Consider the following 25,681-nt stretch of genomic DNA (forward strand, 5'->3'; position numbering starts at 1 on the left):
ATTTGGGAGCAGGGCAAAAAGAACCAAGATGGATTCCTGTGCAGGTCTGTCTCGACTTACAAGGAGATGTAAAAATATTTTGGTTGCAAATAATTGTATTGTGACCTAGGCATCAGGGGCAGACCTAGACTATTTTTTGTTTGGTGGGGGTAGGGGGGGCATTTAGCATAGTAACGCCCCCTTCATTCTGATTGGCTGGTCCCGGTTGGCCCTGCCCTCTATGAACGGCGTCTTGCCAATTTAAAAGGTATGTTTGTGCTGCTGGGGGAAAGGGGGTTTGTCCCGATAGCTCCCCTGGATCCACCACTGCTAGGATGTGCAGGGGCATCAGGAAGCGCAATAGGTAATAGTAGTAATGAAGATGATCTCAGGAATCTAGGCAATCAGCAGCTGTATGGGACACAAATAGTCTGATGGTAGAAGGTTTGGATTACCAAGGATTTCGGTCATAGGGCCTTGTAGAGTTTTCTTGTATGGCCACAGATCTCTAGCACCTGAGCATAAGAGTTGAAATATGATATTTAAACAACCAATAAGGAGATTGGCCTGAAGCTGGTGTAGGATAGGGTATCACTCCCCGGTTTCAGAATTACTGCTATGTGTGCCTCAGTAAGCCGGGGGGTTAAAGGCCGTCAGCAACATGAGATCTACCATATCTGCTCAAATGGTGTAAAAATTGGCCGTATGGTTGTCTGGACCTAGGCTCTTACCACTAGGAAACTCTTCAAAGGTTTGACGCAGATAAACGTCTGTGAAGGTTTTGAAACACTAGAACTCTTCAGAGAGGTGCTAGCCCTGGATCATTTATACCATATGACCAAAAGTATGTGAACACCCATTTTAATTAGTGTGTTTGGCCACTTCAGCCACACCTATTGCTAACAGGTGCAAAATATCAACATGCAGCCATGCAATTTTCATAGTCAAACATTAGCAGTAGAATGTGTCAGCGACTTTCAACGTAGCACCGTCATAGGATGCCACCTCTCCAACAACTCAGTTCATCAAATGTCTGCCCTGCTACAGCAGCCCCCGTTACTGTAAGTGCTGTTATTGTGAAATAGAACGGTCTAAGAGCAACAGCAGCTTAGGGGTAGGACACACAGGCTCACAGAACAGCACCACCAAGTCCTGAAGAGAGTATTGTGCAAAAAGTCTGTCCTTGGTTGCTTCCAGAGACAGTTTGTTGCAATGTCACCACAAGAACTAGTCTTCAGGAACTTTCCATGGCCAAGCAGCCCCACACAAGCCTCAGATCAGCATGATCAATCTCAAACGTCAACTGTAGTTGAGGAAAGTACACGGTCATTGGACTGTAGAGCAGTGGAAATGAGTTCTCTGGAGTGACGAGAGACTACCATCTGACACTCTGACAGACAAATTGGAGTTTGATGGATGATTCTTGTCTGGCTACAATAAGTTCTCTCAGTGTAACCTGTGAATAATTATGAGTTGCCTCCAACATGTGTATCTTCTGGAAGAGGAAGGATGAGGATATTAAGGATTATTTTTGAGACATAGTAACATAGTTGATGAGGTTGGGAGAAAAAAAAAAGACACCAGTCCATCAAGTTCAACCTATTTTGAATCCCCTGCGATCCGTCTCTTATATTTGAAATTGATTCAGATGAAGCAACCGCCAATCTGTTTCATTCAGGTAAAATCCCTCCTGACCCAAAATTGCAGTCCTATTTCTCCCTGGATCAACTACTATTCTTCATTTTAAATAACGGTTGTAACCATAGATACTTTTCCGCTAAAAATTGGTCTAATCCTTTCTTAAACATATCTATTGCATCTGCCATCACAACCTTCCCTGGCAGCGAATTCCATATCTTGACTGCCCTTACTGTAAAGAACCCCTTCCTTTGCCGATTGTGAAACTTCTTCTCCTCTAACCTTAGGGAGTGACCTCGTGTCCTGTGTACACTCCTTGAGGTAAAAAGTTCCAATGAAAGCTCTCTGTATTTGGACATCGTAATCATATCCCCTCTTAGATGCTTCTTTTCTAAAGTAAACATGCCTAAACTAGCTAAGCTTTTCTCATAGGTTAAGGACTCCATATCCTCTATAAATGTTATCACCCTTCTCTGAACTCTTTCTAGTTCCAAAATGTTTTTTTTATTTTTTTATAGAGTGGTGCCCAGAACTGAACTCTGTATTGAAGATGAGGTCTTAGCAGCGATTTATATACTGGCAAAATTACACTGTCTTCCCTTGCATCAATGCCCCTTTTTATGCATGCAATTGCTTGTTGGCCCTTGCAGCTGCTGCTTGACATTGAGCATGCTTATTTTCAATCTCTATGTGAAATAAATAACCTTACATTTATCTATGTTAAACTTCATCTTCCATTTGGCCGCCCAATCCCCCAGTTTGCTGAAATCCCTCAGCAGAGAAACTACATCTTGCTTTCATTTTATTATCTTGCAAAGTTTGGTGTCATCTGCAAAAATGGAAACTTTGCTCGCTAAACCATCACCAAGGTCATTAATAAATATATTAAAAAGGAGTGGCCCCGGCATGGAACCTTAAGGTACTCCACTTAAAACTTTGTTCCATTTAGCACAACTCTCTGTTACCTATTCTACAAACCGGTTTTTGGCCAAAGTACAAATTTTGTTTCCTAGACCCGGTTTCCTAATTTTGTAAACCAACCTCTTGTGTGGCACTTTATCAAAGGCCTTTGCAAAATCTATGTAAACCACATCTACTGTGCTGCCCTGGTCTAAGTTCCCACTAACTTCCTGATAGAAACTAATTAGATTTGTTTGACATGACCTATCCCTCACAAATCCATTCGGATTCCCACTAATAATCTTACTGCTCACCAACTAATCCTGAATACTATCCCTTAATATACCTTCCAGTAGTTTCCTCACTATTGATGTCAGGCTTACAGGTCTATAATTCACTGGTTGTGATCTCATTCTCATTTTAAACAACAGCAGCACATCTGCTATTCGCCAATCCCTCGGTACTGAGCCTGATGAGATCTAATCTATGAAAATTAAAGAATAGCGGTCTAGCTATTTCTGAGTTTAGCTCCATAAGAACCTTTGGGTGTATGCCATCTGGACCTGGAGCTTTATTTATCTTAATTTTATTCAGTCATCTTTGGACTTCTACCTTTGTCAGCCATGTATTAATTAATGGAACTGTTGCATTTCCATTTTTATGTATGATTCCTATCATTTGTTCCGCTCTAGTAAATATAGAAGAAAATAGGGTGTTTAATACCTCTGCTTTTTTTATTATCATTAATTAATTCACCTACCTCACTTCATAGGGGTTCTATATTGTCTTTTTTTAATCCTTTTGCCATTTATATATTTAAAAAACTTTTTTAGGGTTTGTCTTACTTTTTTTTGCAACTTGTTTTTCATTGTCTAATTTCCTCTTTGCATGTTTTATTACATTCCTTGTAGATATGGAAGGACTCCTCAGTCCCTTCAGACTTCAACAATTTAAATGCATGCTTCTTGCTTTTCATTGCTTCCCTTACCATTTTATTTAGCCACATTGGTTTAGACTTAATTCTTTTAAATTTGTTTCCCACAGGAATGAATGTATACGTGTATATTTCCAACAACATTTTAAAGACAGCCCACTTTTCTTCTTTATTTTTTCCTTCAAAAAAACTACGTCCCAGTCTATGTACTTTATAGACTCCTTTAGCATATGAAAATTTGCCTTTCTAAAATTTACTTAAACAGTTGCTTCTGGAAACCAATTTCAAATGAGACCATATTATTATCACTGTTTCCCAAGTGCTCTCTTACTTGAATATTTGATGTCATGTCTACATTATTTGTTATTACTAGGTCCAGTATAGTCCGGTTCCTAGTTGGTTCCTCTACTAATTGGGACATGTAATTATCTTTTAGCGTGCTCAGACACCTGTTGTCCCTAGTTGTACCACAAGTCTCAGTACTCCAATCTATGTCCAACTAATTACAATCCCCCATAATTATAACTTGACATAGTTGTGTACCCTTTTCAATTTGCTGTAGAAGTTGGGCTTCCTCAACCACACTAATATCTGGAAGTTTAGATCATGTCCCCAACAGCAACTTCTCTGAACTTTTCCCACCACTGGATGTTTCCACTCACAATGTCTCTATGCTATCTCCAGTACTCTCGTAAATAACTTCCTGTATACTTTGTATTAACGCTGGCTTAATATAAAGACATATTCCTCCTTTCTTTTTTGTTACCCTATCTCTCCTGGAGAGAGTACAGCCCTCCAAGTCGACTGCCCACATGATCCATGACTAATACTCCATGGACAACACATTTAAGAGCGTCTCACTGTTTCAGGTAGGACATGGTATCACCTCTGGCAACCACGCAGAAAATAAGGACTATGAGCTTCCAGCTCTACATTCTCCTAGTGGAACTGCAGAAAAAAAAGTCATTAGATCACATCAGGTAGCCAACTGAGGCCACCTGTGCTCACTGCAGAGCATAGTTAAAAATAGAGTCAAAGCAAACTGTGGACTGGTGAGAAACCCCATCCCTATAAAACCTCCCCCCATGGAGTGCTATATACCAGGTGTAGCATTGTAATGTGTGGAGTGATTTTGTTTCACTCAAGACCACTGTATACGATAAATAGATAAATGGTCAGGTTTAAATCTTCACCTACTTAAATGTACTCAGTGCCTTTAACAAGTTTATTTAGAGAAATTAGTGTGGTTTTGGCATCTGTTTCCTGAAAACAAACAATGCCCACTATTTCTTTTTAAGGAAGTAAAGTATATGGGCTTTTTTAGTGTGTTAAACCTCTTCACGATGAAGAAGGCTAATGTGAAATCAGCCTATGAAATGTAAAAGGAGGTGAGAATATATGAGAAAGGCACCACTAGGGCATTTAACTGAACATGTTTGACATATACCTTTGTCGAAGTCAGCAAATTGGATAAAGTCATTTCAATTAATATCTAGCAAACTTGGTTGTCTTTGTCTGAAAATTATGCGTAGAGCACGCTACGGCGTGGAGGGGCGTATCCAGCCGCAACACGTGGCAAATAACAAGTTTACAAATTTACATGCATTCACACGAACATACACATTTATAATTAGTACACATTAATTGCAGTTGCAACACAGTTATTTATGTCGAAATGTAGCAGTATTTATACTTAATATTATAAGTTATATACATGTTAGTGAAATCAAGGGTTCAGGTTGCAGGAAATATGTCATGTTTAGTATCATTTTAATCCCTTATTCATCCGCAGTTGTCCGGTTCATTCGCTGAAGGGATCGCACATTGTATATTCTAGTTAGCGATGTTAGGGAATAAATGTTTAAAATGATGCTGACTTTATAATGTAAATAGACTAGTTTAACTTGGAGTCTTGTTGGGAAAATCGGCGTGCATCCCCTGGAGAGCTGACCCCCACCTTTGGATATTTTGGTTTGAACTGGCCTATAACCTGCACTACACTGGACCTTCCTGAAGCCTGGACCAATAGAAGAAAGCCACATCATCTGCATTGTTTTACTGTATTCACTGACTGTATATAAGCAGGGGCTGTGGACCTAGTGGACAGTCTACTTGACCACAGCCTTCAGACCTGAATGACTGTATACTGGATCCAGGGCGCCTGCGATAAGTAACGACTGTACTTATTTTATTCTGACTTGTTATTCTGCTACTTTTGCTATTAAATCACATTGTGCTTTGGAACCACATACCGGCAATCGTTATTGAATAGCAACTAGACGTGCATAACACCTTCTACCCTCCCCGTTTCCCAGCCATCTCTTATATGGATGAAGCAAAAGTACCAAATAGCAGTGGAAAAACCAGAGTATGAAACTACAAGAACTTACAAAAATAAAACTGTTCGCACCAGCAGGATAATCCTGCAAAACAATCTGTTGGTGAAAAATGGTGGCTGAGGTCACAACATAAACAGTCCACAAGGCAACAAGTTGTGCTACCTTCTCTGTTCGGTGATTACTGTAAGGAACTGTACAGTGGGTTTAATGCAGCGTGTGGAAAGGTACATTGAGTTTAGTGTATGATTATGTGAGGACGAGTATTAGTGAGGATAAACTATTCTGTAGGAAAAAAGAAGGAACCAGTGATGGAATGCAATGGGGATTCCGTAGAAAATGCCAAACAAAAAAGAGAAACAGTGACAACATATCTTACTTTGGAATGCTCGATGGCCAAACAGAGATGTGCTCAGCACTAATATCATTCACAACATCCTCCTGTGGGAAGTAAAGAAAATCTTTAAAAATCCTATTTTACTGGACAAAGAATAAACATATAAGAATCATATACTAACCCCAAGATTATGAAGCTTGACAAACAAAGATAGTAATGTTGTCAAAACCAATGGTTCCTGAGGAAAAACAAATGTATAAGTTTATACAGTAATTGTAACAAAGGATGAAAAGTCACATTCTATTCATCACAGTTTGAAGAGAAGATTCAGAGTCATTGTATGACTTAAAATAACATACTTGCTGGAAACTGTGGTGTAAATCCCAGTATTTACTTATGACTATGGCCGAATCATTAACATTTCAGTCTTTCAAGCACCGAAAACTAGATTGTAATCTCAGCTCAGCAACAACTATGCCTCAAAGATTGTGAATACCAAATTACTGCGTCCCACAATCCTACAACACACAGCAAACACGATCAGGAAAACCAAGCAGTAGCTGGCCAGCCAATGCTGAACCAAAAAATCTCAGTGTGCTCCAAATAGTTCAACAAGAGCTTAGTGACTCCTGGTTAATTATTTGTAGGCCGACAGGTGGAGTTTTAAAGTCATGAATTTGTCTCTCTTACATAAAAAGAACAACCTGAGATTCACAGTAGATATTATGGGTCCTTGTTTATTTTGGACAGGTCATTTAAGATTTGTGACAGATATTACAGGAGGGTATTGAAATATATTAAAATCCCCAAAGTTTTTACATAGCATATACATAAAAAAAACTATTTAGCATACACATTTATTCTGCACAATTAAAAGTCCAGCAGTATAATAGCAGCTACATATTTTCCAGGATTCCTGCAGTGCAGTCTAGAGAGAATTTATATGGTCAGCTGACCAAGTGCTTGCTTGCATGGATATAGAATTTAAGGTGGGGCTTTATAGTAACTTTGTGGACAGCCAAGCAAGGCATGGGGAAAGTTTACTACAAAAAGGGCATAAAGATATTTTTCATCATCCTATCTGGGGGACACTGGTAGAATGGGTTTGTGGTGAGGGTACTGAAGCTAGGGACTCGAGGGTTAACTTTTCTGACACTGAAGCTCCTCCTCTCTCCCTATCTCAGGTGTTCCACTTAAGTGTCCAAGGAGTTGGGCAAGGTTTTAAGAGAAGTTTCTTGTAGCCAGTGCAAATCCAAGATGGCCACTGCAATGGAATGGCCGCCAACAGGAGAGTTCAGTGGGGAGTTATTTGGCGACTATTGCTGGCATTATTAGATCTTTTCAGCGGCTGAGGTCACTAGGGGCATGGGAGCTGTTGGAGGACCCGTCTTTATACAGGAGACTCCCATTTTACAGGATTTCTGGAGGGGTATAAACACCCCTCTGCACATGGTTTCTCCCTCTGGGCAGGCTTCCCTACTGGAAAAAGACCACCACCAGCATATCACTCCCTGGAAGAGCTGCTTGGCTGTGTCTGCATGTGACCGGCTACTGGGCTGAAGCTCCTTTCCTCTAAAGGGTGTTCTCCTCAAGGGCTCCTGCTGCTGTCTTGAAGCCTGTGGGCTACGTACCTCTATTATTACCAAATCTGTGTTTGTTCTGTAAATCCCTATTTGTGTGTGTGTGAGATTGTTACAGACTGTTTTTTCTCTGTCTGCTACAGTTTAATGCTTTAAACTGAGGGACTTGTTAGAATTTACTTTTTCTAGGTCTGATTCTGTCAAGGTCTGTTTGCTTCACTGTACCCTTTGTAACAAGCCTGAGAAAGGGACTAGTTCTAAGGCTAAAGCTGGGAGATGTGAATGGTCGTTTGGCACCTGGAACAGGTGAAATACAAGATGACCTAGTGGACAAGCAAGATCCAGATGCCCGGCGTGTGGCATGTGAAGCAGAGGACTGTGATTCTCACACACCTAGGAGGGATGCGTCTGCCATGGCAGACGCATCCTGTTTGGGCGAGGTCCATTGTAGAGCGGACAAAATTGTCTGTGCCTTACAATGAGGTTAGTGTAACTCCTTATTTGTCTCTTTCTGCAATTGTGCTTGGAGTACACACTCTCTCTCGCTGGAGACAATATCTCAGAAGGCGACATGTTGCACACCTATATCTCAGGAGGTATCAGTCTGGGCCAAGATGCTGGAAAAAAGTTTTTTATGGGGCTGGCTAGAGGGACTTCTATTTTAGAGAAGCTACTTGAGGCTCCTGGAGCTCAGAGATCACAAAATGTCATATGTTTTCTCAGGTTCTCAGAGGTGATCATTCAGATTCAGAATTCTCTTCGCAGGAAAGGGTGGAACTTCTGGGTGACTCAGACCCAGAGGATTCTGTTAGATTCAAGGGCAAATCCTGCTGGCCGAGGAGATCAGAGACATGTCTGAACAGCTCTGTGACACAGCTCTGGATGGTGCTTCTACCACTTCTAGGGCCTCAGCCTTGGCGGTAGTTGCCAGGCTAACACTCAAGAAATTTTTGGAAAACCTTCCATACAATGGTTTGGTTCTTTTTAAACTGGAGCTTAATAAAATGATCTGTTAGGCTACTTGAGGAAAGAGCCCTTTTCTCCTGGTGAACCAGTTCAAGGCTGAAGGACTGAGGTTCTGTTAGTTTTGGTTCTCTTTTTTCCTGATGTTTTCTTCAAGGGGTTTCCACTTCAGGCATGCAGGGGTCAGCAGAGAAGCAGAAAAGTCTGGGCACTAGGTGCCCAGGACAAAAGCCCATTGAGAAACAGACTGCATGACAGGCTCCCCCCCTGCTGTGGTGGGAGCCTGTCTTTTGTTTTCTCAAGACATATGGGGAGCCTCCTCTTCAGACTTGTGGGTTACAGGTATCAGAAAGAGGTTACATCCTGTATCTGCAAGGGCCTCCGTCAAAGAGGTTTTATCCACTGACCTTCCAAAGATGGCAGTTGGCTATCAGGAAGGCTATCTCCTCTCTTCAGGTGTAATTGTCCCTGTTCCAGAATAGAAGACGACTTAGGGCTTTATCCAACCCCTTTCTGGTGTGCACACCAGACAAATCATTTCGGTTCAAACTCCAAAATTGCACAAGTGGATTTTGAATTTCAAAAAATCCAACCTAGTTACAAGTCAGAGGATGGTGTTTCTGGGTCTAATCTTTGACACCAGGAAGCAGAGAGTCTTCGTTACGGAAGACGAGAATTGGACTCTCCAGGTATTGAGGAGGAGAGTTCTGGTCCTCAGACGACTGTTAGTTCTATTATGCATTAAATTCATGCGGAACATTGCCTCCATCTTTGACACAGCACCGTACACAAGGTTCCACTGACTATCTTGAGGAGGTGGTTGAGGTCCAGCCTTTGATTGTGCACTCGGGTCATTTCACTGTACCAAGAGATGCATCTGATTGTTGGTGGTTGAGAGCAGACAACTTGATCAAGGGTCACTCATTTAAAATCCTTAACTGGACTGTGATTATTACAGGTGCCAGTCTTCAGGTATTGGAAGCAGTGATGTTACAACCTCACTTGCAGGGGCATTGGTCCTGAGATGAAGTCAAACTCCCCATCAACGCACTGGAGCTCAGAGCCAAGCAAGACCGTCCAGATTTAATAGGACAAGACACGACGGTGGCGTACATAAGTCATCAGTGAGGAATCAAGAGCTCCATTGTGATGAGGTTGTCTATTCGACTCCTGTCATGGGAGGAACACTTTCTGCCAGCAATGTCTGCTGGGTATATTCCCAGACTGGAGAATTGGGAGGCAGATTTCTTGAGCAGACAATCTATTCTCCTGTAAGAATGGACTCTTGACCCAGAGGTCTCTGGTCTGCTGATGCAGAGATGAGGTCAGGCAGAAGTGGACATGATGGGTTCCCGGCACAACAACAAGGTGCCTAAGTTCTGCTCCAGGACCAGGGACCCATTGGCTGTGCTAGTGGATGACAGTTCCTTTGAATTTCAAGTTGGGAATATCTAGTCCCTCCAATTTTAATGTTCCCTTGCGTCTTCCAGGAGGGCAAAAGGGAGGTAATTCTGGTCATCCTCGTGGCTCCAGATTGGCCACAAGGAGCCTGGTACACTGATGTTCTAACAACAACCCCAATGTAGCAGCGTCTCCCAGATGGAATCAGAGAAATTGATTTAACGACAAGTACAAAAATCAACTTTTTTTAATGTAAAGTAAGTGCTATAGGGAAAAAGCGCTAGATAAAAAATTATTAATAATTATGACAATGAAGCTAGACCTGCAGCAAGTTAAAAAGGTAAATATTGTAAATAGACAGCATTTTAAAAAAGGTACTTACACGCAATTTCTTTATAAAAGACAGAAGTTCACTCCTAGAATACGATACAAAGGGAATAATAAACTATTAGACATGTAATCTAATAAATGATTGCCATTAGAACAGGTTTAATAAAGATATTCTGATACTTCCGTCAGTGTGCTTGAATACTTCAATATGATGTAATGGATTATAATTGATCACTTGGGTTATACTTGAACAGACAGAACAAATTATGGTAATTTACCAAAAACTGTCCTGTGCCATTCCTCTAACCACATACCGATACATGATGCCCATTGTGGAGTCTCTGTTCTTTATCAGGCTAACCCGGCCATCACTGTTCCGCTTGTACTGATTGGAGACGCTGCATATTTGTACCACCACCTCCCACAGATCTTTTGCTGTCCTCCGGCTATCTGGTCCTGATAGCTCTTTGCATGTGGCTGCCAAAAGCTGACCGAGCTAAGAACGAATCAAAGCATCATCTCAATATCTTGTAATGCATTATATAATTCATATCACAATAACTACAACTGCAAATATTGGTAGAAGTGGAGATAAACTAAAGCTTAGAATGAATATTTCCATGCAATGAAATGCTGCAATTAAGAAGTGACAAGACCAATGTCACCATAGAAAGTAGTAAAATACTGCTGTGACAATATTACAACACTGAACTGTGATTATATTCAAGTGCTCCATAAAGGAACATTTTTCAGATAAAATTATCTTACCTTCAAGTAGGGATTACTTTGCACCATGGAAGCAGGGGCTTGCAGAGTTAGGTACTCGTTTTCTCTCCAGTTAAGCAAGAATGCTACACATTCCTCTGCCACCACTTGTCGGAGAGGGATATCTGCAGAAAGAATGCATTTACATCAGGAGAATTTCTGAGATCAGATTAAAGTCTGCAAACATCGTGTCAACAACAACCCAAGCTGCGATTATTTCAACCAAATTGTTTTTTTTTAAGATCTAAGTGGCTGCAAATCTCAGGGTCTACCAAAAACGATGGCTAAACTGATTAACATATGCTTGAGATCTTTCAGATGCTGATCCAGCTGTAGAGTTAATAACTGTGTCCTACAGAATCTGGCCGTTCAAACCAAGCAGTAACTGGGTGGATATCTTCAACTTGCCACACTAGTGGCCAAATCAAACTTCATTGGTTGTAATGTTTGCCACCAGCACCCAATAAACCTAAAGAACCACGAGAGATCTTCACATAGACCAGCCCCTATTTACCTTAGAACACTATGTGCTCACCGACACGCAGTTGCTCCCAGGATGTGTGCAATAGTATCGGTTTATACATGGACGGAATTAAACAAAGAATGTAAGAAACTAACCCAACAAAATCTAAATAACAGGATTTTTGTACTCAAGTTAAATCGCTTTCTCCGATTCCATCTGAGGGACACTGCTACCATGAGGTTCTCTGTGTGCGCTTGGAGTTGGCACTTAAATTGTTAACTAAACTTGCTGCTGACACCTCCCTTCTGAAACCCCATATTCCCCAGTAATACTAAAATCCCAAGAAAAAGGGCACAAATCAAACCAAACAGTAGAACAGCAAAAGGGAGGGAACGTAGACTGGCATCCGTCATCACTAGGACCCAGTCCCACGGGCAAATGACCTGCCCACCGTTAGATGGTCCTGTGCGATCCACCAACCCAAGTACTTGCAAGTCCTTCTGGAGAGGTGAATCTGTTGGGACGCCAGATGGAGAGGAGATTCCGACCACTGACTCAAAAGATCCCACTGGAAAACATGTGAGTGGAACAGACCGTAGGGAAGGGTCTTGAATGCAGATACCATCAACTCCAGAACTCGCATGCCCAACCTCATGGAAGAACGCAGATGATCTAGGAGGAGTTGAACAGAATTCTGAACTGAGAGAACTTTCTGCTCCGGAAGAAAAATTATTTGAAGAACCGTGTCCATGAAAAGTCACCATCCTTTGGGAGGGTGCCAGATGAGATTTCGGATAATTGATTATCCGCCCGTGCTGTTCTAGAAACTGAAGAGAACAAGATGTTGAGACTGAAGTGGGCCGAAGAAGCCTTGATGAGTAAATCGTCCAGGTATGGAACTACATATACTCCCTGGGCCTGTAAATCTGCCATAATCTTAGAATCTTTGTAAATACTCTGGGCGCGGTGGAAAGACCAAAGGGAAGTGCCCGAAATTGAAAATGAGAACTCCCTATGGTGAATCGAAGCAGGGACTGATGTTTCTCCCAAATAGGGACGTGTAGGTAAGCGTCCCGGATGTCTATAGATGCCAGAAACTCCAGGGGTTACAACCTGCTGATTACTGAGCGAACCGATTCCATACTAAATTTGGTCACCCGAAGATGAAGGTTGAGACTTTTGAGGTTCAGAGTCGGCCAAAAAGAACCGTCCTGTTTTGGAACTAAAAACAGGTCTGAGTAAAAACCCCTGCCTTTCTGATCGTCCGGAAGCCGACAAATGACACCAGCAGACAGAAGGGACGCGACTGATTGAAGCATCGCCCTTCTCTTGATCAAATTGCGAGGCAATGGAGCCTGGAAGAATCGTTGAGGAGCAGGACCCATGAGGTCTATGAAATAACCTCTGGATATTATTCCCAAGATCCAAACATCCCTGGTGGACGCCACCCACTGATCTTTAAACAACTGAAGGCGACCCCCCACCCACGCAAGGAGAGGAGATATCCCTTCATGTGGGGGCTTGTCAGAGGTTTTGGTAGATGGACGTCTCTTAGAATAGGAATCTCTTCCCTTCTGAGACTGTCCCATGAGGGAAAGCGGTCTGCCTCTAATTGAAGACTGTCCCCTTGAGGCTGTGATACCACAAAAGGACTGCCGAAAGGAACCAAACCGAGGAATCCTAGGCTTAGGAGGGTTCAATTATAAATAACTGATGATGATGATGATGATGATGATGATGGTAGCAGTGTATGATGGAGAAAAATATAATAACCTAAGTCTACTAGGAGTAGGAACATAAACAGGAAACAGTAAAAAGATACAACAGATAATCGGGCAAGCGGCTAATACAATCGCAAGAATCACAAGCCAGGGTCTGAGAGAGCAGCAGGTAGGATGAACGGTAAGAAGCAGAAGTTAGGATGGGTGGCAGAAGGGATCACCAATAACTGAGTGTAAGTGTAAAAACACTACATAAAAATAATTGTCAATTAACATAATCCTAAACTAATGATTGGTGTTTTTTCTGCAAAGAGCTTTGGGCAAACTGTCCGTTTCAATTACGAAGTTTCATGAAGTTCAATGTAAACAAATGTGATGAGTAATAATACTTAGAAAACTGTTGATTAAGAAGGACCTAGGAGCAACACTGGATCATACATGTCCAACAATAAGCAAGGTCATGCAGTGGTAGCCAGTGGGTTTAATGCACCCCCTTACCCCAACACTAATACACATCTGTAGGGGATTCAAAGGCCGAGGTTAATATAGGGCAGCACAGTGGCCTAGTGGTTAGCACATCTGCCTCACAGCACTGGGGTCATGAGTTCGATTCCCGACCATGGCCTTATCTGTGTGGAGTTTGTATGTTCTCCCTGTGTTTGCGTGGGTTTCCTCCGGGTGCTCCGGTTTCCTCCCACACTCCAAAAACATACTGGTAGGTTAATTGGCTGCAATCAAAAATTGACCCTAGTCTCTGTCTGTCTCCCTCTCTGTCTGTCTGTGTGAGTGTGTGTATATATTAGGGAATTTAGACTGTAAGCTCCAATGGGGCAGGGACTGATGTGAATGAGTTCTCTGTACAGCGCTGCGGAATTAGTGGCGCTATATAAATAAATGATGATGATGATGATGATGATAATATCTGTAAGGCCTCTTCTGGAAGACTTCAGTCAGGATTTATCAATATTGGAGAGAAGTTGGTATCCACTGCATGGGCAGAAATGACAGCTGGCTGCTGAATGGATGGACACAGCACACAACAGCTGGCCCCTGACTGAACAAGTGCTGTAGTCATCCACTTACACGTCAGCTGTCATTACTATCTATACATCGCATTCTTCATTGCTTCTACATCATTACTCTGCAAAACGCTCATTTCAACCTAATAATTCAACTATGTAACTAAACACAATTTCAACTTCTACTACACGTGTTGGTTTTTCCTTACTTTCTGGCATTACAAAAAAGCAAAGTAAAGAACATAAATTAGCTAAATATAATGAAAATTTGCCAGGGCAACATTTTTTTATGAAAGTATAATACTAGTCTTAGGATTCTAAGAAACGGACACAGATTCTAAAAGTTTCATTCTTAAGATTATGAAAACAGGCTAACACAACATTTAGGAAATGGCATATATATATCCCCCTAACCTACCACATTTGTTTTTTTGTTTTGTTTTTAAGTTGTCAAAAATGTACCTGTAACTGCTCCAAGGTCCTAAAATGCCTCCCCATTATACACCCATTTGCCTGTCCGCCTGTACACAGACCCCGTCAGACTATGAATTCAGTGACATCATGTGATGTTGGCAGCAGGGTAAATCAATTTACATAAAAAGCTGTTTACTACTGTATTACTGAGCTGAATAATACACCTGAAATTACTGTTTACACTTAAGTAAATATGTGTTGCAGTCTCTTTCACCTCTTCACAACAGTGTTGGGAGTTAGGTGTTTGTCTAGATTCCATCATTCTCAGCTAGCTGGGAGTAAGAAGCCTGCAGACCGCTCTGCTGAAGGGGGTTCATTGGACAATTTATTTTATTTTAATGCTTCATATCTGAAAGTGTCAGTTTTGGAGTTTATTGGTCCTTTAAGTCATAAAGAAGCGAATGTTAAAATGCATCAGAAGGTGGAGTAAACTTTAAGGGTATAGCGATAATGAAAGGTAAATCTCTTACCAGGAACTCTCATTTCCAGATACCCGCGTACTCTGCTGATCAGCTCGGCTTGAGGCCGCTCACCAGCTACACCAGGCCCGGCCTCATGGGTGTAAATGTCCAATAGCAGCATCTCGTTGAAAATAACCTGGCGCAGCTTGGGAGAGAATTCCGTCACCAGCTCCAGACAGGCAGTGAGCAGCTGTTTGGCATGAGGGAGATCCTGGGAATATAACAGTGGTAACAGATCACCCACACAGCCATAGGTGAACAAGAGGGGACTGTGCTGGGTGGATAGACATGGACTTTACACATAATAAAATCGTCCACTATTAGCACAAGGACGAATGGTAAAATTTAAACATTAGGGGCCTGATTCATTAAGGATCTTAACTTGAGAAACTTCTTATTTCAGTCTCCTGGACAAAACCATGTTACAATGCAAGGGGTGCAAATTAGTATTCTGTTTTGCACATAAGTTAAATACTGACTGTTTTTCATGTAGAACACAAACTCTGTAAAGATATGCCTAAACAAAACACACAGTATATTAGAAAAACAAAACTTTGTTTAACTGTGTCTAGTTCAATAAACTAGATAGGAGAGCTATGGGGATTCTGGAAAGAGAAAGCAAGCAATGGTACTGAGCAGATTTACTAGCACAACCATAGAAACTAGGTAAAAGGCTATAACAGGAATATTGCATGCATTACTAACACAGGGGGAAAAACACAAAAACTTTTGCTAATTGGATTTTTTATAAAAAATTGTACAAGTTACCCATAATCCTTTTCCTGTTCTCATCAATGGCCAACACAGTCCCCCACTTATATGTGTAAAAATCACATCATTCAGAATGTAAACTGAATAATACAAACTGTGTGATAATTACCTTAATAGCACAGCAGTGTAAGGCTTTGGCCAACAGGATGTATACCAAATCCTTTGTCAGGTTATCTTTAATCGCTAAGATTATTCCACCGTATACGGTCGGCACTTCCCACTGAAACAAATGCTTACATTTAGTAACTGATGCTAAAGCACAAAAACCACATCAGAGATAAATATTTAGCAAATTCCTTGCATTTAAGACAACAACAAAAACCATTCACCTTCAATTTGGTTCCGTGTTCATATACAATATGAACAAAGGTCATTAGTTTTCTGGGGCTATGAGACTAAATTACCTTGCTAGATACAGTCCAGTACTGGCTGTCCGAGGTCATACCATGTAGCTCTATTAAGATCTGTCTGATTCTCCAGGGATCCAGGGTGAGGATGAGCTGGTGTTCTAGTTGTCCAATGTTAACTGTGGCAGAAGCTGAAACAACATTTGACACTAATGTTCACAACAGTCCTGACGTTTATCTACTGCATATACTTTGCTCAAACAAGTAATCTGTAACTGGGTACAAAGCACACTGTAACGAATAACTTACAGACTAACGCTAAATAACAGATAAAGCTTAATTACTTTGGGATAAAAAAAAAAGAGGATTTATGTACTTACGTTAAATCCGTTTCTCTGATTCCGTCTGGGGGACACGGCTTACCATGGGGTTGTGGAGGGGAGCACGGGAGTTGGCACCTAGCGAGTTAAGTTTAGCACTGCTGACAGACCCCTCCTCCCCTCTACAATCCCCCTGCCCCTTCCTGTTCAGTTAATTAAAAAGCCCAATCAAACAAGAACACACAGAAGAAAAGTAGAAGGGAGGGATTGCAGTGTCCCCCAGACGGAATCAGAGAAACGGATTTAACGTAAGTACATAAATCCTCTTTTCTCTTTCATCCAGTCTGGGGGACACTGTTTACCATGGGGATGTTCTAAAGCAGCCCCCTAAGGATGGGACCACTCTGAAAGCCCCGCTCGTAGAGCACTACGAGCGAAATTTGCATCCGCAGATGCAAATACATTAAACTGGTAAAATTTTGTAAAGGTGTGGACAGAGGACCAGGTGGCTGCCCTGCAAAGCTGGTCTGCAGAAGCCCCATTTCTCGCTGCCCACGATGCCCCTACCGATCTGGTGCAATGGGCCGTAAGTCTCTCTGGCACAGGACAGTTAGCCTTTATGTAAGCTTGCTTAATGGTTGCCGTAATCCATCTTGCAATGGACTGTTTTGAGGCTGGCCAGCCTCTCTTATTAGCGTCATAAAGGACAAATAGAGAATCTGTACGTCTAATCTGAGAAGTTCTTTTGACATAAATGCGGAGAGCCCTAACCACATCTAACTTTTCCATAGACTGTTGATCCGAATGGGAAGAAGATGAAAAGACCGGAACTACAATTTCCTGGTTCAGATGGAAAGCCAAAACTACTTTTGGAATGAAGGAAGGGAGGGTTCTTAACACCGCTCTGTCCTCGTGGAAAACCAGATATGGTTCCCGGCAAGACAGAGCTCCTAATTCTGAAACTCTACGTGCAGATGCAATAGCTAAAAGAAAGACGACCTTCCAGGTAAGACACCTAAAATCTGCCGTAGGTAATGGCTCAAAAGGAGGCCCTTTAAGCATATCCAGTACCCGGTTAAGATCCCATGGTGCTGTAGGCGGAACGTAAGGAGGCTGAATATGTTAGACTCCCTGAAGAAAGGTCCTGACGTCAGGCAAGTCCGCTAACTTCAGGTGAAAGAAAACTAAGAGTTCAGGTTTCAGCGCTTTCAAAGAACCTAAACGGAGCCCTGCTTCCAGCCCATCCTGAAGAAAGGCCAATAAGCGAGGGAGACGAAAAGAAGATGTGCGACAGGACTTATTTTCGTACCATCTAATATATGCTCACCAAATACGATGATAGATGCGAGCCGAAACCGGTATTCGAGCTCGCAGCATAGTGTCCACTACACTGGGGGAAAAACCCCTAGCTCTCCAGAGGCTGGCTTCAACAGCCATGCCGTTAAACTGAGCTGAGGTAAATTCTGGTGACGAAAGGGGCCTTGTAGAAGAAGGTCGTGACGAAAAATGATATCCTTGTCCTACCGCCATGGATATTATGTCTGCGTACCACACTCGACGCGGCCATGAGGGAGCTATTAGGATCACCGGCCGATCGCCTTGTCTCACTCGTTTGAGTACTCGAGGAAGCATGGGAATCGGGGGAAAAAGATATCCCAACCTGAATTCCCATGACATGGACATCACGTCCACCGCTACCGCTAAGGGGTCTCTTGCCCTAGCGCAATACCTGCGAACCTTTTTGTTGTGTCTGGAGGCCAAGAGATCTATATCCGGAAGACCCCACCTCTGAACTAGAGACTGAAATACTTCCGGGTGGAGGGACCACTCCCCAGGCATCATCGCATTGCGACTGGAGTAATCGGCCTCTCAATTTTTTATTTCTGGAATGAACACCGCCGAGATTGCTGGAACATACTGTTCTGCCCAAAGGAATATCTGAGCTGCCACTCGCATTGCAGCTGCACTCCTGGTTCCTCCCTGTCTGTTGACATATGCCACAGCCGTGGCATTGTCGGACTGAACTCTGACTGGGTGGCCCTGAAAAAGAGTCTGGGCCCTTCTGAGAGCTTAAAGGATTGCCTTTAATTCTAATGTGTTGATTGATAAGGCGGATTCCTGAACTGGCCAGAGGCCCTGGAGCCTGAGGTGCAGGACTACCGCACCCCAACCCCTCAGGCTGGCATCTGTTGTGGCTATGATCCATGACCATGGAGCAAAGGACCTGCCCACCGCCATGTGATCCTGATTCAGCCACCACTGAAGCGATTCTCTCGCCCTCTGAGACAGCGAGATCCTCTGGAGATCCAAGCATAGGTGGGATCCTGACCATTTTGTCAACAGATCCCACTGGAAGTACCGAGAAAGAGACCGACCGAAGGGGATGGTCTCGAAGGAGGCCACCATCTTGCCCAGCAGCCGCATGCACAAGTGAATTGAGAGGCTGGGAGTAGACAAGACCTGAGATGTTATACTCCGAATTGAACTGATCTTCTCGGCAGGCAGGAACACCTTTTGCTGACTGGTGTCCATAATGAGCCCTAGGAAAACCATGCGTTGACACGGAACCACCTGGGATTTCTTTAAGTTTATCAGCCACCCATGACGCTCGAGAACCGCCAAGGTGAGGGATAGGTGCTGACATAAGCAAATCTCTGAGGAGGATTTGATTAGCAGATCGTCCAAATAAGGCACGACCTGAACTCCCTTTAGGTGAAGACACGCTGCCCTTACTGACATGATCTTCGTGAAGACCCTCGGGGCTGTGGAGAGGCCCGAAACTGATAGTGGGAGGACCCCACTGTGAATCTTAGGGTGGACTGATGGTCGCTCCAAATAGGAACGTGGAGGTATGCGTCTTTTATGTCTATGGAAGCCATAAACTGGTCCTTCTCTAAGCCATTTATTACCGACCTCAGGGATTCCATCCGAAATCTGTCCACCCATAAGTGCACATTGAGGTTCTTCAAGTTTAAGATGGGCCAAAAGGACCCGTCCGGCTTCCTGACCAGAAACAGATTTGAATAAAATCCCTGTCCCTTCTGGTCGTCTTGGACCCTGCAGGTGACTCTTTGCGAAAGCAGAGAGGCGACACAGGCCTGTATTGCCTGTCTTCTTGTTGGATCTCAGGGTAGCGGGGTTATGAAGAAATGAATCGGTACCGGACCCAGCAGGTCTATCATGTACCCCCTTGATATAATGCCCCGAATCCAAGGGTCTTGGGAGGACACTGCCCACTGTTCCTGAAACAAAGACAGACGTCCCCCCACTGGCGCCACCTCCGGCAGAATAGAGTGGTCGTCAGGACGCAGGCTTTTCCTGGGTCTTGGAGGCCTGGCGTCTAGCTGCATATGAGGATCTACCCCTGGTAGAGGAGCCTCGCGCATTTGGTTGTCTACCTCTAAATGACTGTCCCCTAGGCAAGGAGTTCCCCCTAAAGGGTTGACAAAAGGAGCTGACCTGAGGGGTCCAGCCCCTATTAAAGAATACCCTCAAGGAAGTACCTTTGCCCCCTGTTGCCTGGGAGATCATAGTATCCAATTCCGGGCCGAACAAACCTGCTGCTGAAAAAGGAATGGTTTCAACTGACTTTTTTGATCCCGAATCTCCTTCCCAGGATTTTAGCCATAACGTTCTTCTTGCTGAAATAGATGCAGCCTGAATAGGGGAGGACACAGACACTGAGTTCTGGGCCGCCTGATAAAGGTACCCCGATGCCTCTTTCAAATGTAAAGCCAGGGGAAGTAAATCAGAGTCTTGTAAGGCCTCTGCCAGTTGGTCTGCCCATGCTTCCATGGCTCTAGCAACCCAAGCTGAAGCAAATGTGGGCCTAAAGGAAGAACCCGCTGCCACAAATATAGATTTCAACTGGGATTCCACTCTGCGATCAGTGGCATCCTGCAGAGCTGCTGAAACTGGGACTGGTAGTAAAGTGTGTCTGGCCAAACGGGCTACTGGAATATCTACCTTAGGAATAGTCTCCCAGCGAGCCACGTCTTCCTCCTGCAATGGATACAGGGAAGAGAATCTCCTGGGTACAGAGAACCTTTTATCGGGCTGTTTCCAGTTCCCTCTGCAATCTCTCTGAGTTCTACAGACGGGGGAAAACGTATAGTCTTCCTCTTGGCCTTCTTAAACAGACTTCTGTCTCTAGGAGTAGGATCCTCTGGTTCTGGGAGGTCCAACGCCTGTCTAACCGCTAAAACCAAATCATCTATAAATTGGCTTTTAGTTTTCTCTTCCTGTTCCAAAGGTTGAACCTGGTCAGGATCAGAATTTATTTCCCCCTCCTCCTCTGAAGACCCCTCTGACTCTGAAAGGACCAAAAGTGGATTAGCAGAACTAGGCCGCTTTCTTTTAGCAGGCGGGATGTTTGGGGATTCAAGTAACTGTTTTAGCTTGTCCAAACCCTTTATAAATGCTGTGGACCATGCCAGTTCTGTAGGAACGGGGGCCTGGTCTGTAAGTAATGAGGAAGGTCCTGGTAAAGACGTTCCAATAGAACCTGTGGAAGCAGGGAGGTCTAATGAACTAGCATTATTAGCCACCGAGGCTGCCACACTAGATAGCAACTGATTGGATTGTAAAACCATCTGTGCTAAAGAGGAAACCGACCGTGTCAGGGAGGCCACCCAGGCCGGCTCCTCCGTCAGTGGGGCTGGAATATGCTCGGTTTGCGCAGAGGGAACCCCTGCTTCGCAGACAGAGCAGAGCACCAACGGGTTCCTTCTGCCCACATGGTAATTTTACATTACATCTTGAACATGTAAAATACTTTGCCACAGGGCCCTTTCCTTTATCTGTCATTTTTATATAACGAAGGCGCACCAAACACACAGCCTTAAATAGTTAATTTAGCTGAGAGAGACAGAGACAGAGAACAGAGAGAACAGAGAGAACAGAGGAAAAAAACAAGTAATCAACTAATCTGACATAAAAGTTGTACTTGTAATTTGTTAAACAACCAAATAATATATTGGCAAGTAGAAGAACTATAATATAACCCCCACTAGCCCACTTTGCAGTCAGCAAATACAGTCAAATGTGTTTAAATAATCAGATACTTAGCCCACAGGCCAAACAGGGGAGAAGTCCAACAGCAGTGTCCTGGTGCCTGCTCCCTCTGATCTGTGTCCTTTTCCCAGGCTTCTCCTTGGCGCCAGAAGACCGGGCTAGTCCACTTTTCTCTGGAGGGCAGGGGAGCTCTATGTCTTAGCCGCCCCCCCCCCCCCCCTCTCTTAATGCTGTCTCTCTATAGATCTTTAGAGGCCACCTTATAAAAATAAAAAGGTGGTATATGGCAGAACAGTGGAGACCTCCATTGAGGTCTCCGCAGCAGATTTGCACCCCGATGCCCCCTCCTATGCATGAGGGGGGATCTTGGTATGGCCCCTTTCTGATTTCTGTCCTACGCAGAAATCCAAGATGGCCGCTAGCATTTTGTTTCTTCCGATAACCGGCACTCCATGCCCGCAGTGGCAGCGCCGGTTATCGGGGAGGCCCCAAGAGTTACAGTGGTCCTGAGAGACCGCCTGTCACTCAGTATTCAGGCACCCTATTTACTCTGCCAGTGAGAGCCTCTGGCTCTCATCTGACAGAGCAGTGCCTGCGCTGCTGTTCTGTGGAGTGTGTTCTCTATAATAAAACACACTTCCAGTCTGCCACCAAAAAAGGAGTTCCTATATGAAAGGAATTAAATGAAATAAAATTAAATAAAGTGAAAAAAAACACTAACAGTACTAAAACACTGCCCAACTCCATGGGCACCTAAAAAAACTGAACAGGAAGGGGCAGGGGGATTGTAGAGGGGAGGGGTCTGTCAGCAGTGCTAAACTTAACTAGCTAGGTGCCAACTCCCGTGCTCCCCTCCACAACCCCATGGTAAGCAGTGTCCCCCAGACTGGATGAAAGAGAAAACCATTTCCTACATCGCGGTAGTACCTGCAACTGTGCGGCATGCAATATGCAGACAATGTATAACTAGCACCTGAGTATCTTCAGACATGCAGCTGTCAGACAAGCATAATCAATACTATTGGGGAATTTTGGTCAAAGTTGTGCTGACACAGTCTCCCTTAGTCTACATAGATTAAATCCTGGTTGTATCATACAGTGCTGTGTAGTGTGTACATCTAGATAAATACAAATATACAACACATTCTTTAAAGTAGCCTAATGAACAGTACATATGGCAATTAAATAACAGGCAATATTAATGCAATGAATGTTAATCTTGGCATTCGATTGCTATTTTGGAGACACCTGGACAAGGCATCAGTGAATTTACATACTTGTCAATCAAGCTAATATGGATTAGCAGGAAGTTAATGGATGCCTACCTTCAAAGAGCAAATAAAGCTAGTAATAACACACTATATATATATATATATATATATATATATATATATATATATATATATATATATCATAGACTATATTACAGAGCTGAATAACATTCATGAAATTGATAAAGGGTTAATCATTAATATTCATCTCTCTGCAGCAGGATTTCAGACTTTCTTTGCAGAAATGTACTGTGTGGATTGTTGGGATAATGAAAGGGGTATCACAGCAGCTCAAATGACTGCAATCTCAGCCTTATGTACTGCATCAGAACCCAATAAGACACTGTCCTAAAGATGTGGGAGGTGGTTCAGCTGCTTGTAGTATAGAGGGAGGAAAGACTCTTTACTATGGAGCTGCAGTGGAACGTCAGCTCCACCCTGAACAATGTATCATCATCAGTGGTCTTGGAGTGCATGTTGCAGCTGACCTGGGATGTCATAGAAGGCGGTCACAGGTTTAGTACAGAGATTAGTGCGTGAGGTTCTCTGTCTGATCTGATCAATTAGCATCATTCTGTCATCATTGGTAAGCAGCTTCATAAACAGCTCGTGAGAGGAAATCATAAACACCAGCTGTAAGTCCTCAATACCCAGGCACAGGTTCCTGAAACAAAAGAAAATCACATTTGAGGAGATGGACACTCAGGTATTCATCTGCCCTAAAAGGGATCCCTCTCCACTGCAGTGTGCGATAACCCGGACTCTGGACTGTCTCCAATATTACTTTATGAGCCTCCTTGTGGGAAATGAAGTTCTCAGAGTTATCTTCATTTAAGCAACTTAAAGATAATAAAAAAAGTAGTTTTCCCAACTCCCCGCCGATGGAGCAGTTAGGTGGGGTTGCTCTTTGGTTTTGCAGTAGAATATTGGAAAACTAATGTGTGGGTAAAATAAGAATCTGCATTAGGCAAATTGTGTTGTGACAACCAATTGACAGACAATGCATCTATCCAGTCCGTTTCTTCCATATCCACACTTTCCCTGATGCAGATTCAGATCTCTTCCTGTGCAGCAGTCCTCTAGAGGGGACATCCAAGTCTACCAGCATTCTGCACAAATGCTTGTACACCAGACACTGTGGTGATTCTAAGATAAGGGTTGGGTTTCAGGATGAAAGGTCCCCACTTAACAACACTACATGGGTAGGACAGCTTCCAACTATACGCTCTATCTATCTATTTATTACCTAATGAATTTATCCTCTCTGGAGGAGTTTATCTGTACTATTGACCTTAAACAGGCTCCCTGTTATATGAAATACTGGACTCTGTTGTCATTAAGGAATATCATTTTGAAGCAGGTTCCAGATTTTACAATATATGCTAGGTTTTCCATAAAACCTACTTTATGCCCTCTATACCATTCTGCCACAGTATCCTTAACTCCCTGTTAGCATTGCCCAGGACAGAACTTGCATTTAGTATTATCCTGCCCCATTATATTTTGAGAGATCATGTGCTCAGTTTTATTCTGCACTACCCTATACTACTTGCTGTATAACCTATCTGCATGGAAACCTGCTCCATATCACAACCAGGACACATGACTTTCCTCATGATCCCTACTCTGTTCCCGCTTACCCAACAACTTACTTTAAAAATGACGCTACTGTTCGTCTTTGACAATCCGAGGCTTCCTCAAGCTTCAGTGACTTGGAACAAACCTAGAGAATAAAATGGATTAAATATGCAATTACACGATTGTGTGTCTGGCTCAGGTCTCTCATTCCAACTCATTACATAACATGCATTACATACACATGTATTATAGACATACATAAAAACCACTCATGTACCAAAGGTGAAGCTCCAAGTGCATCCCAGCAAGTACAATCAATAAGAGGATTTTTTTTTTTAGGGATTGTAAAATCCATTGGGGGACATGGCGACCATGGGGTATAGTAGGTGGATTTGGAGCAAGGACACTTTAAATCTTAAACTGCTAAGTGGATAGCTCCTCCCCTACTATGCCCCGCTCATCCGGAGCCATCCCCATTTTTTTTTTTTTCTATTGTTATAGCAAAGCCCAGAAGAGAAGCACAAAAATAAAATCCCTAGAAGATAAATAACAACCAGCCAGAGCAAGGGGAGGAAGCGCAGTGTCCCCCAATGGACTCAAGGAAATGGACTTTATGGTAAAAAAGAAAAAAATTATCTCATTCCTGCCATTGGGGGACACTCCAAAGCTGCCCCAAAGAGAAGGATTGCTCTGAAACTGCAGCATGTAAGACCCTGAGTCCAAAGAATATTGAGACGCAAAGTGCTGCAACTTGCAGAATTTGGAAAATGTGTGGAGAGAGGACCACGTTGCGGCCGGCACAACTGTTCAGCCAAAGCCCAATGACACGTTGCCCAGGAAGCCCCAACTGGCCTGGTGGAATGAGCTTTCAAGCCAACTGGCACCGGTCTAGCCACCTGAGTAAAAGCCAAATGGATAGTGGATGTTATCCAATTAGCAATAGGTTGCTTAGATTATGACCACCCACGCTTGAGAGAATCAAAATGAAAAGGTTATTAGTTTTACGAACTGAAGCAGTACAGTCTACATAGCACCTGAAGGGCAGGAACGCATCCAGAAGTTGCAAAGATGCATCAGAAG

General features: G+C 43.2%; 1 protein-coding gene across 1 annotated transcript in view; it reads right to left on the reverse strand.

Annotated features, from left to right (window-relative positions):
• The window catches only part of INTS8 (integrator complex subunit 8), a 60,724-nt gene that overhangs the window by 19,882 nt on the left and 15,161 nt on the right, over positions 1-25,681 (reverse strand). Inside the window, 10 exon segments of the mRNA XM_075213830.1 lie at positions 6,167-6,228; positions 6,306-6,362; positions 10,451-10,484; positions 10,713-10,894; positions 11,167-11,288; positions 15,311-15,512; positions 16,182-16,292; positions 16,477-16,610; positions 23,512-23,687; positions 24,676-24,746. Coding sequence (XP_075069931.1) covers positions 6,167-6,228; positions 6,306-6,362; positions 10,451-10,484; positions 10,713-10,894; positions 11,167-11,288; positions 15,311-15,512; positions 16,182-16,292; positions 16,477-16,610; positions 23,512-23,687; positions 24,676-24,746 — 1,151 coding nt within the window.

The sequence above is a fragment of the Mixophyes fleayi genome, chromosome 5 (genome assembly GCF_038048845.1).
Source record: "Mixophyes fleayi isolate aMixFle1 chromosome 5, aMixFle1.hap1, whole genome shotgun sequence".
NCBI classification, from domain to species: Eukaryota; Metazoa; Chordata; class Amphibia; order Anura; family Limnodynastidae; genus Mixophyes; species Mixophyes fleayi.